The sequence below is a fragment of the Vicugna pacos genome, chromosome 3 (genome assembly GCF_048564905.1).
Source record: "Vicugna pacos chromosome 3, VicPac4, whole genome shotgun sequence".
Classification (NCBI taxonomy): Eukaryota; Metazoa; Chordata; class Mammalia; order Artiodactyla; family Camelidae; genus Vicugna; species Vicugna pacos.
The window spans coordinates 42095543-42111633 of NC_132989.1; the positions used below are offsets into that span (position 1 = coordinate 42095543).

At 39.9% G+C, this 16091-nt stretch overlaps 1 protein-coding gene and 2 long non-coding RNA genes across 8 annotated transcripts in view; 2 read left to right on the top strand and 1 right to left on the bottom strand.

The window, feature by feature from the left end:
* LOC116277914 (uncharacterized) overlaps positions 1–4193 on the top strand; it is a 387230-nt gene extending 383037 nt beyond the window's left edge. For 2 of the 4 annotated variants that reach the window (XR_012071098.1, XR_012071084.1), the window contains exons 9-10: positions 1145–1276; positions 3872–4193. This is a non-coding gene — a long non-coding RNA (uncharacterized lncRNA). Of the gene's footprint in view, positions 1–1123; positions 1277–3871 lie in introns of all 4 variants that reach the window. The other 2 variants (XR_012071091.1, XR_012071104.1) reach the window with 2 other exon arrangements.
* Positions 1–16091, bottom strand: part of KCNN2 (potassium calcium-activated channel subfamily N member 2) — a 364774-nt gene that overhangs the window by 7653 nt on the left and 341030 nt on the right. For both annotated transcript variants that reach the window (XM_072958084.1, XM_072958082.1), the window contains 3 exons: positions 15908–16049; positions 5472–5582; positions 1056–1183 (listed from right to left, as the gene is read on the bottom strand). In XM_072958084.1, the coding sequence (XP_072814185.1) occupies positions 1056–1183; positions 5472–5582; positions 15908–16049 (381 nt within the window). The remainder of the gene's footprint in view (positions 1–1055; positions 1184–5471; positions 5583–15907; positions 16050–16091) is intronic.
* The window catches only part of LOC140695376 (uncharacterized), a 35251-nt gene continuing 23678 nt past the window's right edge, over positions 4519–16091 (top strand). The window contains exons 1-2 of one of the 2 annotated variants that reach the window (XR_012071108.1): positions 4519–4607; positions 5452–5526. This is a non-coding gene — a long non-coding RNA (uncharacterized lncRNA). The remainder of the gene's footprint in view (positions 4608–5451; positions 5527–16091) is intronic. The other variant, XR_012071106.1, reaches the window with a different exon arrangement.

Here is a 16091-nt window from a genome sequence, read left to right on the forward strand (position 1 = left end):
GGATATATGTGTATCTTTTTGAATTAATTCTTATTTTGTAGTTGGCTTTATTCCTTTGATAACTATGTAAGTTTAAAAAAGTAAGTAGAGTTCCAAATGGTCTTAGAAACAATGAATATAGTACATATATGTAAATTTAAAAATATGTGCAAAAAAAAACCACAAAGAAATGAGCTATCAAGGCATAGAAGACATTTAAAAGCTTATTACTAAATGGAAGAAGTCAGTCTGAAAAGGCTACAAACTGTACGATTCGAACGTGGAAAAGACACAGCTACAGAAACAATGAAAAGATCATGGTTTCCAGGGGAGAGGGACGGAGGAATGCTAGATGGAGCACAAGGGATTTTTAGGGCCATGAAATTATTCTGTATGATACTACAGTGGTGGCTACATGACATCATGACTGAGGGAGTATATATTGTATGTGTGGATGCGGAGGGCCATGTGCAAAGTCTCTATTTTCTGCTGAAAGTACTCTTAAAAAAATAAAAATTGGCGAAGCTCTGAATACCTGCCTCTCTGAGGCAAGTGAGACAAGCTGGTGAATGAATACCTGGAAACCCAAGCTTCAGCTCAACCATAAGCCGTTATCTTCATTCAAGGTGGAGCTTCAGCCTATCAATCTTAGACCGACCAGAAGAGGGCGCTGATATTTAAGAAGGACTTTGCGATAAAACGTTGAAATCCTGGCTGGGCAGTACGAGGGTCCTCCCTCCCCCCACCCCAAACAAAACATCTTGAACTATATAAAACTAAATGCGGAAATATAATACAATTTTTAATCCAATTCTTGCTTCTATCTAAAAACACAAACTAAGGAGACAATGTATGTTACATCGCAACTCTCCCAATAGTAATGATTTACAATCATTAGACGAACTGACAGTTTAAGGATATCATATTTGGAATTAGGAAATGCCAACAGCTGTCTTCTGGGAACCAACATGACACTGTTTTGTTTTTTCCATCCCTTATGAAAGAAGAGTTACCAAGTTTAAAACATTGAAACCCAGAGTCACTAGTGCGGGCTGAAAGTGAAGGCTGGTACTTACTGATGAATAGCTTGCAAAAATTTTCGTTGATGTTTTCTTACTTTTGCATGATCTATCTTTTTTACTAGCTTTGTATTTTTGTAAATTAGCCACGTTTCCCTGAGTACATTGGCAGCTGCATTTTTCACCTGTTAAGAAAACAAACACAGCAGTTGATAAATTCCAGAGCAGAACCGTCTGAAACCTGGAGGTCAGTCATGTCCTTCTTCCCAAAGATCATGGTAAGCTCTAGCTTTAAAAAGTACCTGTAGCTGTCTGGGAACACTTACCTTGAACGATTAGGGAGGGGCTGATCTCTTTTAAAAAGAACCCAGTGATGCTGCTGTCTCCCTCTGCTGGTGCAGTGCTGCTCTCCCTGGTCTCCGTTTCCCCAGGGAGAGGCAAAACGCCAGGGCGCCAAGGTTAAGTGTGGCCTCTGCAAGCTTGGTGGCCGTGTTTCTATCAATCACTGAATGTACAAGGAGACCTAGTCATCTGGCCTCCCGGAGTGACTGAGCGCACTGCATGCTTATTAGCCCCCTTTATCTAATCAACTGACAGAAAAGTCTCTGTTATGACTTTGTTGGTAATTTAAATATGCTTTGTTTCACATGGATGGCACCCAGGCCTTATATTACAGAATTTGTATTCATTCAGTAAATATTCACTGTACAACTACAGGCTGAAAATAAAAATTGATTCCTCATCTGAAAATGAAATCCCTACAGTTGCTTTTGAAAACAGTGAGAATATGCATTTATGGTGAAACATCCTCTTTTGAATTCCCGTTCAAACACAGGAGTGCATCTACTAAAGCATCATATTTAACTGCTATTTTTCAATACAACCACCACCAAACAATAGATCCAACAATAGAAAAACTTACAGTGTTCTCCAGGTTTGAAGGATGGGGATTGTTACAGGGAAGTGACATGCAAACCCACAGGAAGTAGGTCTGTCGATGCATTTGTGACCACGGAAAGCTCCAGAAAGTAAATCCTATAGAATTTCTGCTCTCTTATTAAGAGATGAGTAAGACACAAATTACATAACTGCACACTAGTGTTCCGATTCTGGATCTTATTGAGAAGTCTTAACAGGACTGGAAACACCCACAGTGGACATTAATGTGTATCATTACCCTTCGTGGTACATCTATGACTTTAAACATTACGTCTGGGTGCTTGCTGGCAAGTTTCTTTCTAAACTGAATAAGTATCCACAGGACCAAACTCCAAGATTTCCTCTGGATTCAGACAGACCTGAATGAATAGTAACAATATATTTCCCAAAGCTATAGCATGGTCAACACACTGCCACTGTACGGTGAAGTGCCACAGGTCCACTACTCAGTGAGTGCTGTCTGACTGAGCCTACTGCCAAGTTACTGCTTTCATGCTTTCATTTTCAAACCATTAGATTATTCTGCAAACATGAGTCTATTGGCCATTTTTGGATTGCAGACTGTCAATGTGCATTTTACAATTATACAGGGCAAGCCTCCCTTAATGCCAGTACACAGTCCTACATAGAAGTGATGAGTAACTTTTTCAATAGAAATTGTTCACTTCCGTTAAAATACACAATGGAAGGCTCGGAAGGTAATACTTCCTCTAGGGAGCATCATCTAACATGCAGAATCAAGTTCAGATTTCAGGTCTACCATCATTACCCTTGGTGAACATCAGAAAAACTTCCATGTCGTGTTTTAGGGGAGACTTGTAATTTTTCTCTAGCTGTAAGTAGCAGCCTTGAATTTACATTTTTAATCTCTCAGCTCAATAACTATTAGGTCCTTGTTTACTGTTGGTTATTCCCTAGAATAATTCATAAATGATCATTATTTTAGATTTTTAAATTTTTAATTAAAAAATTAAAATTATAAATGGGTCCACTTAAAAATTCCATAAATAACCAAATGGAATCAATTCCAATTGAATGACACCTGGTAATTGATGGCTTTGTATAAAATAATGCAGAGGGGACCACAAGAGGGCTACTATTTTCATATGTTGGATTGAGTATAATAATGGAATGGGTATGCTAAACCAGAAATTTCTGCTTGATTTCAATGCCATTTTAACATTTGTTCCTGTACTTTTAGTGACATTTTGCCTACAAAAACAGATCAATTGGCAAGCCTGCTTGAGTGTCTTTTTCAGACCTATGAGACACATGCTACTCGCAAGAAATACTGCAAAGTAGCTGCACTCTGAAGAAAGAAATGAGATAATAGAATTAATAAAGCATTATAAAAGAACAATGGAGCACGGGAATTCTGCAGCTAGAGCAGTTCTTACTGAAAAAGCTTTCTACCAACAGTCTGACTCATGCTTCAACATTATCCGCAGGGAGTTTGTCAACTGTATACAAAAACTCAAAGCAGAAAAGCAGTAACATAAGAAAACTTGGTCAGTTTTGGGACATGAGTTCTGTTCCTAAAAACCAAAAGAAAGTCGTCTAGATGCTGAATCCACAGTCCCTTCAAGGGGGCAGGAGCAACAGGAGCAAAAATGCACTTTTCTGCCAAGCAGGAAAAAACAGAACTTTCATCTGATTTGCTGAAGGTTGCTGAAGGAACACCACCATAAAAGCTTAAAATTCTCTCAGTCCTGGAATATAGTTCAGCTCTTTCTCCTCAGCAGTTAACTCGCCCACTGTATCAGGTACATAGTATATTTTTGTTAAAGAAACCTGATATCCTCAGGAAGGAGGAGATGACGCTAAATGCAGTCTACTCAGAGTATCTGTGAAGAGGAACTGTCCCAGTCTCCTGATCTCTGGGGAACAACGAGGTAAAGCAGGGGTTCTCACTGCGTGTGTCTTTGTCCCTTTAGGAGAACACACAGCAATGTCTGGAGGCATTGGTTGTCACACATTGAGGGACGTGCTACTAGCATCTAAGGATACTGCTGAACATCCCACGAGGCACGAGAGTCCCACACGACAAATATCCAGCCCAGAAGCTCAGTAGTGACAAGGTGGGTAGACCCTCAACCAGAGCGACTGAACTATAAAATCAACCTGGAGTGTCTCCTGACTGAGACTGAGACTGAGACACCTCTGTAAATCTCACATAAAGCCTCGTCAAGGGCAGTATGTGGCCATATTACACTGTGGATTTTTATTTCCTTCTTGAAATAAAACTAAATAGTTGCTTATAACAATAAGAACCCAATTTGGAGTATACGAGGGACTTTGTGGCAGGGTTCTTTGGGATTTTGTACAACTTCTGATTCTTAAACACAAACTGTATAGTACAGAATGCATCCAAACAAGCACATGATGAGATACCCAAAGCACACGCTACAGTTTTGGATAAAATGTGGACTAATAACCTCCTGTGCATGTGTTTTCCTCTCCTAGTCTACCCTTGACAGTGACCAGAACTGCAGCCCCCCACTCAGCTCACTTACGTGGGAGGGCTTGTGTTCTTCTCTAACACTGAGAAATGTTCACCAGTTTGGGGAATGATTTCAGGAATTAAAGAACATGAGAGAAAACTGTGAGCAACAGAAGACATTCCACAGCGATAAATCCAGGCCGACAGGACAGTGGCAACCAAAATCAAGAGTGAGTTAGAAACACTACAATTAGAACTCTGCTTGGAATTTCCAGATTCTCTCATGGGTTAACTTACCAAATGACGGTGTATTTTGTTATGTCAGTGAGACCCTTACCGGACTCCACCCTGGGGAGTGGTCATACAGCAAGATGACTCGAACATAATCTTTAAGTATTTTTGACCTTGTTATTTTGGTGTCGCACATGACTAGGAAGAGAGGCTAACAATTTAGTTTGTAAAAAGAAAAGAAAACAAAAATTTTTTTTTATAGTTCTGACCTGTGATACAATGACTTTGACCAAGTTCCCTAACCTCTGTGTCTTGGCTTACACAGTTGTAAATTGTAAACTGGGTATAATAATAGCATTTCCCTCATAAACTTGTAAAGATGAAAATGATGTGGCATCTGGATGGAAGAAAACTAATCACAGAGCACCCACTCAGAGTGGTGGCTGGCACAGAGCATGCCACCAGTGTACACTTGTTTCAACATCTCTCTGCCCCTTCCCTGGGGTCCTTCAATGCAGTGGCTAGTTTCTTATTGGTCTTTGCAACCCCAGTCTTTAGCATAGTGACTGTCTCCCAGAAGCTCAGGAAAATATTAAATGTTAAATGAAGTATGCCTATTTTAGATTTATGTGGTCTATTTTTATCCTTGAGTAAATAACCAGCTTGTCCAGTTATTTCCTAAATGACCTAAAGTTAGACTCTATTCTCAAAATGCAAAAAAGTGGAATTGATTCTCCAAGGATGTCAAATTTAAACAATGTCCTTTCCACTTCAGAGGCCCAAGAAAAACACCATATTGCCCAACATTGGGGGAAAAAAACCCTAATGCTATCCCCTTTGCAGACAGAGGGGCGGTGACTTACTCTCTTTGTCAGCTGAGTATCCATCATGAAGTTGTGCACGTGCTTCTCTGCTTTGGTAAGTTCTAGCTTCCTCGCCACCACAGCTACCACCAGGGCTGTGCAGCCGGCACCCTGAAACCAGGAGACAAGAGCACCACGAAGAGTTGGTGTTTTTGGTCTCAACCTCATTAATGTTTTGCACCAAGGACACAAGTATCACAGATTAAAAAAAACTGTAGTGCACAGTGTCTTCAATAAACATTACAGAAAAATGCCTTTAGATTGAGATGAAAAAACTTAGTGCCCATAGTTTAAAAACAAAAGTATGATATTTGTATCAAATACATTTTATTTATAAGAAATAAATGGTAAAAAAGCAGCTTGCTGAATTTTTGAATCCTTTTAACCCAATTTTAAATAGCATCCCCTTTATGTTAGCTGAGATGGTGGCGTGCTTACCAGACAGCCACCTTAGAGTCTGATTCCCACAAGGTAACCTGGTTTTACCTCATTACCAGTAGGTCTAAAAATCACTGGTTATGATAGCAACTCTGCACCTTAAAATGTGGTCTACATCTTAACTATATCCACAGTATATTAAATTTTTTTCTGTAATATTTAAGGACGATATACTTAAATAAGCAAGTTAGTATCCTATATACGTAATTTGCCCTAATTTCATTTTTTAAAAAGTATTTGGAAAGGAAAGAAAGAAACCCAAGTGTGAAACGAGCTTCTCTCTCAACGGATGAATACTAGTAACTTACTTTGTTCTTTGTGCTTCCTTGCAATGAATACATATTACTTACACAAACATATGCTTACACGTTTAAAAAGTGACAACAGTTTGTAGTTAAAGAAAACACCTAACCTAACCTTTCCATATCCATATTAACCTTAAAAAAATCCAACCTGGAAAAATGATCTTTCTTCATGAACATACTTTACTTGTTTTATAATTAATAAATGTAATTTAGCCATTCAAGTACTAACCAAAGAAGGAATTTCTGGTCTTCCTGAGTTGTTGCAACACATCTGGCAGGAGGGACAAGATTGTGAAGACAGGAGAAAATACATACGGACATGCATACTTGCCCTGTCTTGCCACGCCCGTGCCCTTATTAATGAGCCACTACTGTTTAAATATAGTATTTCCAGAGGGTTTAAATATCTCCTACCCAGCTCTATGAAGAAATCAGGATCCTCAGAAATGAAGTGATACTGACAATATGATCAGAGGAAGAAGCAAGAAGGCATGAGACTTACCTGGTTTAAACTTCCAGTTTTAGAAACAAGGCAACTAAGGCAGAGTAAGTGATTATTCACTTAGGAACTTTGACTAGCTCTGATCTACTTCCCACCCTTTACCTCATCTTATAATACTTCCATCTCTATTTAGGACCACCCATATGCTTATTCATGGTCCTTTCCACGTCTGCGATACAATATGGAACACTGTATTTCAAAGCAAAACAAATTCAAATTCAGCTTATTTTATATGATTAACTCTTGAAGAATGAATGTTTAAAAATTGAGCAATATGGTTAGTTACCAAAAGAAGGAAAGACATTATTCTTATTTTATAACTGGGGCAACTTTTAAATCAGTTGTTCTTAAACTTGACTAGAATCTTTTAAAGCTCTCCGTGTGATTCTAACAGAGCTAACTGCTTAAGTGAAGGAGGATATGACAGGAAAACGGCAAACTGCATCAACTACTTTCTGTTTTAAATACGAGATAAAACAAAGGTTCTTAGCAGACTCATTTCACTTACGAACGAAGACATCCAGGAGATGATAAACAAGGAAAGCAAAGGGCAGTCGACAGGGTCTGAAATGTCTGGACTGAGTGATCGCTATCCTGATATTTTGTTCTTTGTTCAGACAACGGAAGCAAGGTGATTTTGGAGCTGAGTACCAAAGAGAAGAGTGGCCTTTGAAGCATCTATACCTCTTTTGTTGACTTTCAACCATCTACCACCAAATCTGAGTAAGCTGCAGTATTCTGATGAGAGACTAGCCTGAATCAGCACCTGCCCACTGGATGGCAGCATCTGCTTGACAAGTTCAGCATCACCTGTTGCAGGTGTGCTCCCCAGTCAGGGAGCGTCAAGAGCAGCGATGGCTTTTTAATCAGCAGCAGGTACAAAAACCTGAGGGGCTTCTACCACTGGAGAGTTATCTCTGAGTGGCAGTTGGCACTGGAAGCTGAATATTGCTCTCCCCTGGCTGGAGGCCACTGCTGAGATTCTTCTGGAAAGAAATCAAAATCCCAACAGGAATGGAAAATCACTGGTATCAAGAGCTTATGGAATTTGATCCTTATTTGTGTTTATTCTTGAGCTCGATTTTTTCTTCCTGCTCCTGGCCCATTTCTTGCTGAGCGTTCTCTCACTCAGCCCAAAGTCTCATGCATTAAAATGAGTACTCCTGTTGCAACTGAGGAAAGCAAGTGGATCTGACAAATAATTATTGAAAATATTACCTGTGTCCCTCACTCCCTTATCCGAACTGTACCATTTAAATTGTAACCCAAGAGCCATTTAGAAACCTCTTTTTGTCCACATGCAAAGTTCTTACTTGTTATTTGTAAGCCTGATTCCTCCCTAGGTTCCTAATATATCATAAGAGGTTTTGATATGTACAGAATCAGGTTTTTACAAATAACTTTTAGAGTTATGCAAAATGAAGTTGGCTCACCTCGAAAAGCTTTCTAGGTTCAAGGTAAATTTCTGCCAACACATAATGGTTACAGTAATTAAAGTAAGGACACGATGTCCATTTTGTGTCTATTTCCTGGACCACTGTGTCTCATAAACTGAATCAGAATGAAAGTAAATATGCTTTTACAACATTGTCTCCAAATCCTGTCATGATCACAATGGATATAGAAACAGTTGGGACTAACATATGTTACTCTCTGAAATTAAGATTCCAGTATGCCTTTAACAAGATGAGTCATAGTCTTTTCCCCAAAGTCAGAAAATGCTTCCTGGTTACTTTTCTATTTCATCTATGTTATTAAGAAAAAAGCCAAGCAAATAACTAACCTGCTACTTCAGGATGCTCAGACAACTAAAAACTAAATTGGAAAGAAACCCCACTGTTCATGAAGCCAATATATTAAAATCAAAGGTTTAAGTTCTCCTTGGCTAATTTGTCAGCTTTCCTTCTAACAAATGAGATGTTGCAAGAAAGACAGGAAAAGCAGGGAGAGATGCCTTGTCCCTAGCAAACGTTAAGTATTAACGTGCACGACGCCAGATTAAAGTGAACAGACAAATGACAGAAAGTGTAAGACATCCCAGCACCTGGAAGAGTCTTAGATGCCAAATTAAAATACAGAACTTTTCTCCACTGTTTCCTTTTCTAATATAGCACACACACTGAAAGACATGTTGGTCCCTGGAATGTAAAAGAAGTTCAGGTAGCTCATTTTCCCCCAGATCACTGATCACATGCTGACTGAAAAGTTTAAAGAAGTGACATTTTTACTTTAGATCACCTGGTGATGCTGATTCTACAAATACTTATGAAAAACCTCTTTGGACTCAAGCTTCAATAGCTTAACAGGCAAGCCTATGGAAAAGGGGAGTTCCTTTAACAGCATACTGAGAAAGGTTTTGATTTTTCCTTATTAAAAAGGCATCTGCTGAAGGGTCAAGATAATAATAATGAAATTTATAAATTTGGGAGAAATTCCAGGTTACTTACCACCACAGAGAATGACGCTGCTAACCTGTGCTAATGTTCAAATTATTCCCCTATTTAAGTATCCTCCTGAGTCTCACAATAGCTCCTAAAAGGTCAAAGTTCATTTTGAAAGCAGACGAAGACTACCATTAGTGAAAACTTCCTAAGGTACAGTTATTTTGAAAAAACTCATGCTTTCTACCTCAAGTACAACCAAGTTAATAAAACAGCTAAAAGATTAATTTTCATCTAAAAAAATTAACTTGGCCTCCAAAAGGAAGGTAAAATGAGTACTTGAAAACACTGCCCCTTTTTCTGTCCCTGTGGTTGACTGACTCAGTGTCCTAGAATAATAAATACATTTTTAGTGCACTTGCCTGACGCAATTATTCTTTCATAAGAATACGTACAACAAGCATTTCTGGCAAAGAAAAGTCTATGAAACATTTAGCTTTAGTCTTATATCCCATTGGAGTTTTCCAAGATCTCTGTCATGAAAATAAACAAGATTCAAGATAATTTTGAAGACAGATTCCCTCTATCAAAATTCCCTGCCTCTGAGCATCTTCAGATCGAGTTGGCCCTTGAACAACGAGGGGGTTAGGGGCACCCACCCTCCTCGTAGTTGAAAATCTGAGTATAACTCAGAGTCAGCCCTCCGGGCCCCGAATGCAGCCCACCGCAGCCCTGCAGGACTGAGGCGTTTACTACCAAAACGTCTGCGTGCAAGTGGAGCCACGCAGGTCAAAGCTCTGCTGTTCAAGGGTCAGCTGCGTTGCTGATGGGAGGGTGCAGGTCAAGGTAAATGTCCTCACCTTAAGGAAGGGGGCAGGAGGTATTTGTGTGGTCTTTTGAATTCAGTGACACAACGTGAGCTTAGGCGCCTCAAAGCTCCTTTAGGGTAATTTACTTGTTCAGCTCATTCTTGTGCTTTGGTGGCTGGACAGAAGGAAGTGCCGCATGACCCCGGCCATCGGCAGTGACTCATCCCTGGGTTTAAGTCTCCTTCTTAGCACCAGTGCCGGGGAGGCGGGGGGGAGGCGCGGATCCCAGACACGGGACGGCAGCCCTGCCAACTCAAGAGTGCTGACAGCTCAGAAACCTGAGGTGGAATTGTAGTCAGTAGTCGAAGGCTAGAAGGTCACAGTAACGTCCAGCTATTTACTTGCCTGTACCTGAAGAAAGCAGCTATCATACTTCTTAAGAAATTTTGTGGGGAGCAGTGAAGGTTCACTTAGGGCATCGGTGGGGTACAATTTAGCCTTGGGGCTCATCATCCCCTCCGGCTGCTCTGCACAAAACAAACTCTTGTAAGAATTTAAAGATAAGCTCTCTTCACTGTGCTGTATTTGATGAGATAAAATAGTCACACAAGAAAGAACTGAAAACAAAAGTAACATAAAAACCTCTTCAAAATTATTATTTGATATTAAACACTTCATATCAAATGGTGTAAGACACATAAAAGGATCCTGGGGTTTTTTTGGCTAATTCACACACATACTACCAAGGAATGCCTTTAGTTTTTCAGGATCCCTATGTCTACTGGTAGGGGAAAAATTATCCTTAAATGCAAAGACAGAAAGTAGCAGAAATATAATCAGACTTTAGGTTTGGCCTTCTTTAATACCAGTCACTCTCTTTATATAAGCTCTGGCTAGTTTATGGCTGTGTTTTGGAATACCCTCTGATTATGTTAACAGTATAGTGTTACTGCCCTTGAGGATAAAAACTACTGAACCCTTGACAGCTGACTGAGTCACCGTGTGACCTTAAGACTTCTTAACAGCTGGTAAATTTGATGACACAATTATTATGAAATGCTCTCATCCTGAGGTGGTTTAAAGAAATTTTTTTTTTTTGCTCCCTGAATAAAATTTTTAAAATTAACTGGTGTAATTTTTAAACTGTTATGAAGTAGAAAACCTTTATACATTGCTTTTTATACAGAAGTATTGATGGGATGGAAGAAACCTAAATCACTCATATCTGGAGTAATCTCACTTTTGTCGAGGAATCCATGGGGGACTTTGTCAAAATCTAGGGGTTCATCACTATTAGTAGAGGATCACTTTTCAGATAATAACCAGTGTCCCTAGGAATTGGCACATATTGCTCCATATTTAAAAGTAATTGTGCCCAAAATGCAGCCATTCATACTCTAAATAGTTAAAGAGTGGCCATAATTTTATAGAGAAAGAAGTAAAAATGATAAATGAATGACTTTCATGTTAATATTAGACAAGATACTCTTGCCAATCAGGCTGTATTGTACTCTTGAAACAATCACATGTACTCAGAGGTGAGGAAAAATGGTAACCTTCAGCTTGTGTTGTATCTTTATGTGGAGACATACAGTGGTGGATGGGATAACCTTCTCTATTCTAAAGTTGGAGATACTGACAAACAAGCTGGTACTGACAAATAGTGAAGACACCATGATATAACAGTATTATCTGCCCACCACCTTCAACCAAAAGAATAAAGCCATTTAGATTTCATCCCAGTAGTTATGAAATCCACAATAGTAAGTCCCTAGGTCCTTAGTATCTCTTCAAAAAGAGGAAGGATAGAATACGGAAAAAAGTAAGTAATTTCAACCTTAATGGTTTTCTCTTGAATGCTAATGAATGACTTTGTCTATTAGGCAATCCTATGATCTTACGTTTTAAAAATAATATCCAGAGAGAGAAAGATTTTGTCTCTTAAGCTCTGTTACCAGTTAGGTCTGGTTAACCCCACAAAATCTGGCCTCCTGTCCCAGCCTCCCATCACTTTCCCACTTTGTACACCCCTGCCCACTGGGTGAGCCAGGCTCCTCCTTGCCTCCCTATTTTCAAATAAACCACTTCCTCTCTTGCCCTTCTCTCCTTCTGCTTTGCCTAGCTACATGCTTCCCACCTCAGTTTCAAAGTCAGCTTTCCAGGGATTTATCTCTTTGGGTAGATCCCATTTCTCTCCCTCAGTCCCCAGATATGATCAGAAGCCTTACTTCCTCATGTACTTGTCACAAATGAATTTAACAATCATTAGTTAGTCATTTAAAAAAGTGGGTATTCCCCTGTAAGATCCATGAAAACAGGACAGGGACAATTTCTGTGGTTTTTTTTTTTTTTTTTTTTTTTTTTTTTGCTGTGTCCCCAGTCCCTAGGCCAGCACTACTACGGGGACTCAAATATTTGTTAAAATGACAAATATTATCTAATTACATAATTGAAAAAAATGTAATTCTTCAACTGTTCAACACACTTCAATTTCTGTGTATAAAATCCACTTATTTTAGTATTTTCATAATCATCTATGTATAACATTGTAAACACAACCTAAAACATTTAAAAACCTTTGCTTGATATGTTTTGGATTTATAATTTACATTTCAAGGGAGGAGAGGTTATTTTTTGATACGACCATTTGTTTCTCTCTTAGAAAATATTCTGGAAAACACTCTCCTCACGGTCTGACAATACAGCTCTGCCCAGGGCATGGCAGTTAATTTTAATGTCCTTGGCTCCCAAAAATGTAACTTGTGACATAAATTAAGCTATTTAAAAAACTTAAATTACAGTTTGAGTTTTTACCAATGAAATGTGAATATTTGAGATGATTTCATGAAATAATTCATTAGTTTCATTAGCTTATGAAGCAAACACACAGTGCTTGTTTCTTTGTGTCTACTTTTTGGAAATGGGAAAGCTTTGTAGCTGTTAATCTGAATGTTACTTCAAAGTAGAAAAAAACCCAGAAAGGTATAAATTCTATCAAAATTTCATAACCACAAGAAGAAGAAAATTCAAATATAAAAGAGCACAAAGAATCACAGTACTTCAGAGATAATACACAAGATGATTCAGGGATGACCCCGTGTTCTCCCAGAAGGGTTGTGAATTGTATTTCTTTTCCACAATTTATGAAAGGCCAGAGAGATGACTCCTGAGAAATCTAACAATGCATTTTAGCTAAACATGCATTTCAAAAGTCCGAGGGAGAATAGGCAGAAAGAAAGAAAGAACAAAGAAAAGCCTTTAATGAAAACAAGTCATATCTGGCTTGGATGATCCTGAAGTGACAAACTGGTAAACTTCTCGAGATCAAAGGCAAAAGGATTTGTCTGACAAAATAGAAACATAGTGTTATCTAAATAAAACTAACCTTTTAGATGGACTATGAAAAAAACCTTAACCTTTTAGAACACTATATCGTCAGCCACTCTCTGTACTATCTTCAAGGTAATATCAATACATAGGCTCTTGATCCCCAGGAAATTAACCTGGGGTATAACCAGTTCCCAGAAGCCCAGAGGACTGCCCTGTGGCCTGACTCCATGAGAACTTGCTGGGCCTAGGGACAGAGCCAATGCAACTCTACACAGTATTTCAACCAGGCTTACAAAGATCGCTGAATTTCTCTAAACGCAACTGAACAATTTTTGATTGGGTTAATTAAGAAATGCCTGTTCCTTAAGAGGGAGATGGAGTGGAGCTCCTCAGCCTAAGAACAGAAGGACTGTTTCACCATGAGCTTAGAGGGCAGCAGTGACGTCACTGTAAATTTAGTGTGTATGGACACAAAAATGTTAAACACGGTGAAAAGTGTCCTATTAAAAAACAACAACAAAGTAAGATCACTAGTGAAACCTAAAGAAGAAAGTAGTTCAAGCAACTAAATAGAAGATCTCTGCTGTCAGGTGAGACTTTGAGAGAACTGTTCTTGAGCCATGAGGGACAAAGAAAAAAATAAAGGAGAGAGAAAAGTACCACAAGATCCAGGCAAGGTTAACCTCAAGCTTGGCTCCGATCCATGGCAAATGAAGCGGTTTGCACAAACCCTGAGTCATACCTGATTCAAGAATAAAAGGGGGAGTATCTTGCCAAAAAGCCACACCAAGGAAATTGTTTCTAAGAAGCAGAAGGGGAAAGATTCTACAATTACCAGTTCTGTTTTTCTAAACAGCATCATTCATGTCCCTTGTGGGCCTTTATGGGTCCTCCCACAATACATCCATGCAAATTCCATTTCCCAGAGTATTATACTATATAATGCCATCTTTTGAGGAAAAAGGAGGAAATGATCCCATAGTAAAACATACTGGACCATACCAATCGTAATGAAAAAAAATCTCTAAAATTCACAAAACTGTATGTTTCTCTTACTAGCAAACAATGTTGTGACCCCAAATTATCTCTTCCACATACAGTCATCCTGTTACTACTGATGACCTTGAAAATGGCCCCCAGATTTTATTTTCACATCCCGCTGCCTTATCCCAGTTCAGTACTTCTCAGTGAGGAGAAGACTCCCCCTCTGTGTATGTCATGGGCACTGTGTCCTTCCAGCTAGTCCTGACTCTTGGAACAGTCTTCCCAGGCAGCTGTTCTGAAGACTCAGGCTGCGCTGGCCACCATTCAGAGGCCCTCGCACGGACAGCCTGCTTCTCTCCTGCCCACGTGGGGGTGGACACAGCGGAGGCGCCGGGCAGGGATGCCTCACTTCAGACACTCGGGGAATTTCCTGCCTAAGGAGCTTCCAGTCCTAGTTCACATCCTCACGTAGGCAGAAACTAAACACGCATGAGGATAATGCTCTTTGCTGTACCCAAACTATAAAAAGCAGATAAAGATAAAGTGAACCTAGGTCCCTGAAAGTGGGGCATCCATTTGCCACTACCTCTGGCTTAGACATTTACAGATTCACACCACATTATAATAAATTTTAGACAACGTGCTAGCCTTCCATTTTCATACAACTAAGAGAAATACCAGTCCTGGCCAAAGTATAGTATATAAGGGGCAAGGAACTTGTCAGTCTGCTAGGCGTCCCAGAGGAGCGGCCCAGCCCCACAGGCGGCAAACCTCTCTCAAGAGCGCTGCGAGACCTGGCCTCCCACCCCCGGCCCCACACCACTTCCCCACTCTGTACGCCCCTGCCCAGGGGCCCTGCACTAGTGTACCAAGCTCCTCCTTATCTATCTTCAAGTAAACCATTTCCTCTTCCTGGAATGCCCTTCCCTCCTTCCACCAGACCTGGCCACACCCTTCCCACCTCAGTTTCAGAGTCATCTTTCCAGGGATTTATCTCTCTAGGTAGGTCCCCCCATCCCTCCCCCTCAGTCCCCAAATATGATCAGAAGCCTTACTTCCTCATCACAAATGTATTTAACAATCACTTGTTAATCATTTTAAAAAGCAGGTTTTTCCCTGTAAGATCCACAAAGACAGGACAGGGACCGTTTCTGTGGCTTTTTTGCCATGTACCCAGTCCCTAGGCCAGCGCTGTAAGTGGCACTCCACAAGCATTTCTTAAAATGACAAATTTTATCTAATAAGATAATTGAAAAAAATGGAATTCTTCAACCATTCAACACGCTCCAAAACAGTTACTACGGTCCACACTTTACAGATGGGGCAACCACGTTTCTGAGAAGAGAGTTTTATCAAGTTCACAAGTTCCTTTCCTCAAGTAGGAAGCGGCAGAGCCCAGACGTAGACAAAGAACTTTCTGAGCTTGAAGCTGAAGCTCTGAGGTCAGATCTGCTTATCAAACTAGCACACAGGCCCAGAGAACAACCCAGCAGCACTGCGTGCTCAGAGCTTTGTGACGAGTACAGTTCACGTGAAAACGGCTGGGGTTCTCTGCCAGCTGATTTACTCATGCTGCCTTCCTGCTGCTGGGAAGTTGAGTAGCTTACCATGACTTATGCACGTGTACGAAATGGTCTGAGTACCTTCTTGAGTGTTCATAAGACTCGGAAAGTAAAAAGACACTTACCATGATTCCAGTGAGCAAGCAGACTCCTTTCCCACAGTATGTGTTAGGTACCATGTCACCGTAGCCAATGGAGAGAAAAGTTATTGATATCAACCACATCGCGCCCAGGAAGTTGCTAGTGACATCCTGTTGATCGTGGTACCTGAAAAATAGCAAACAAAGCCAGTCCTTTATAATTAAATCT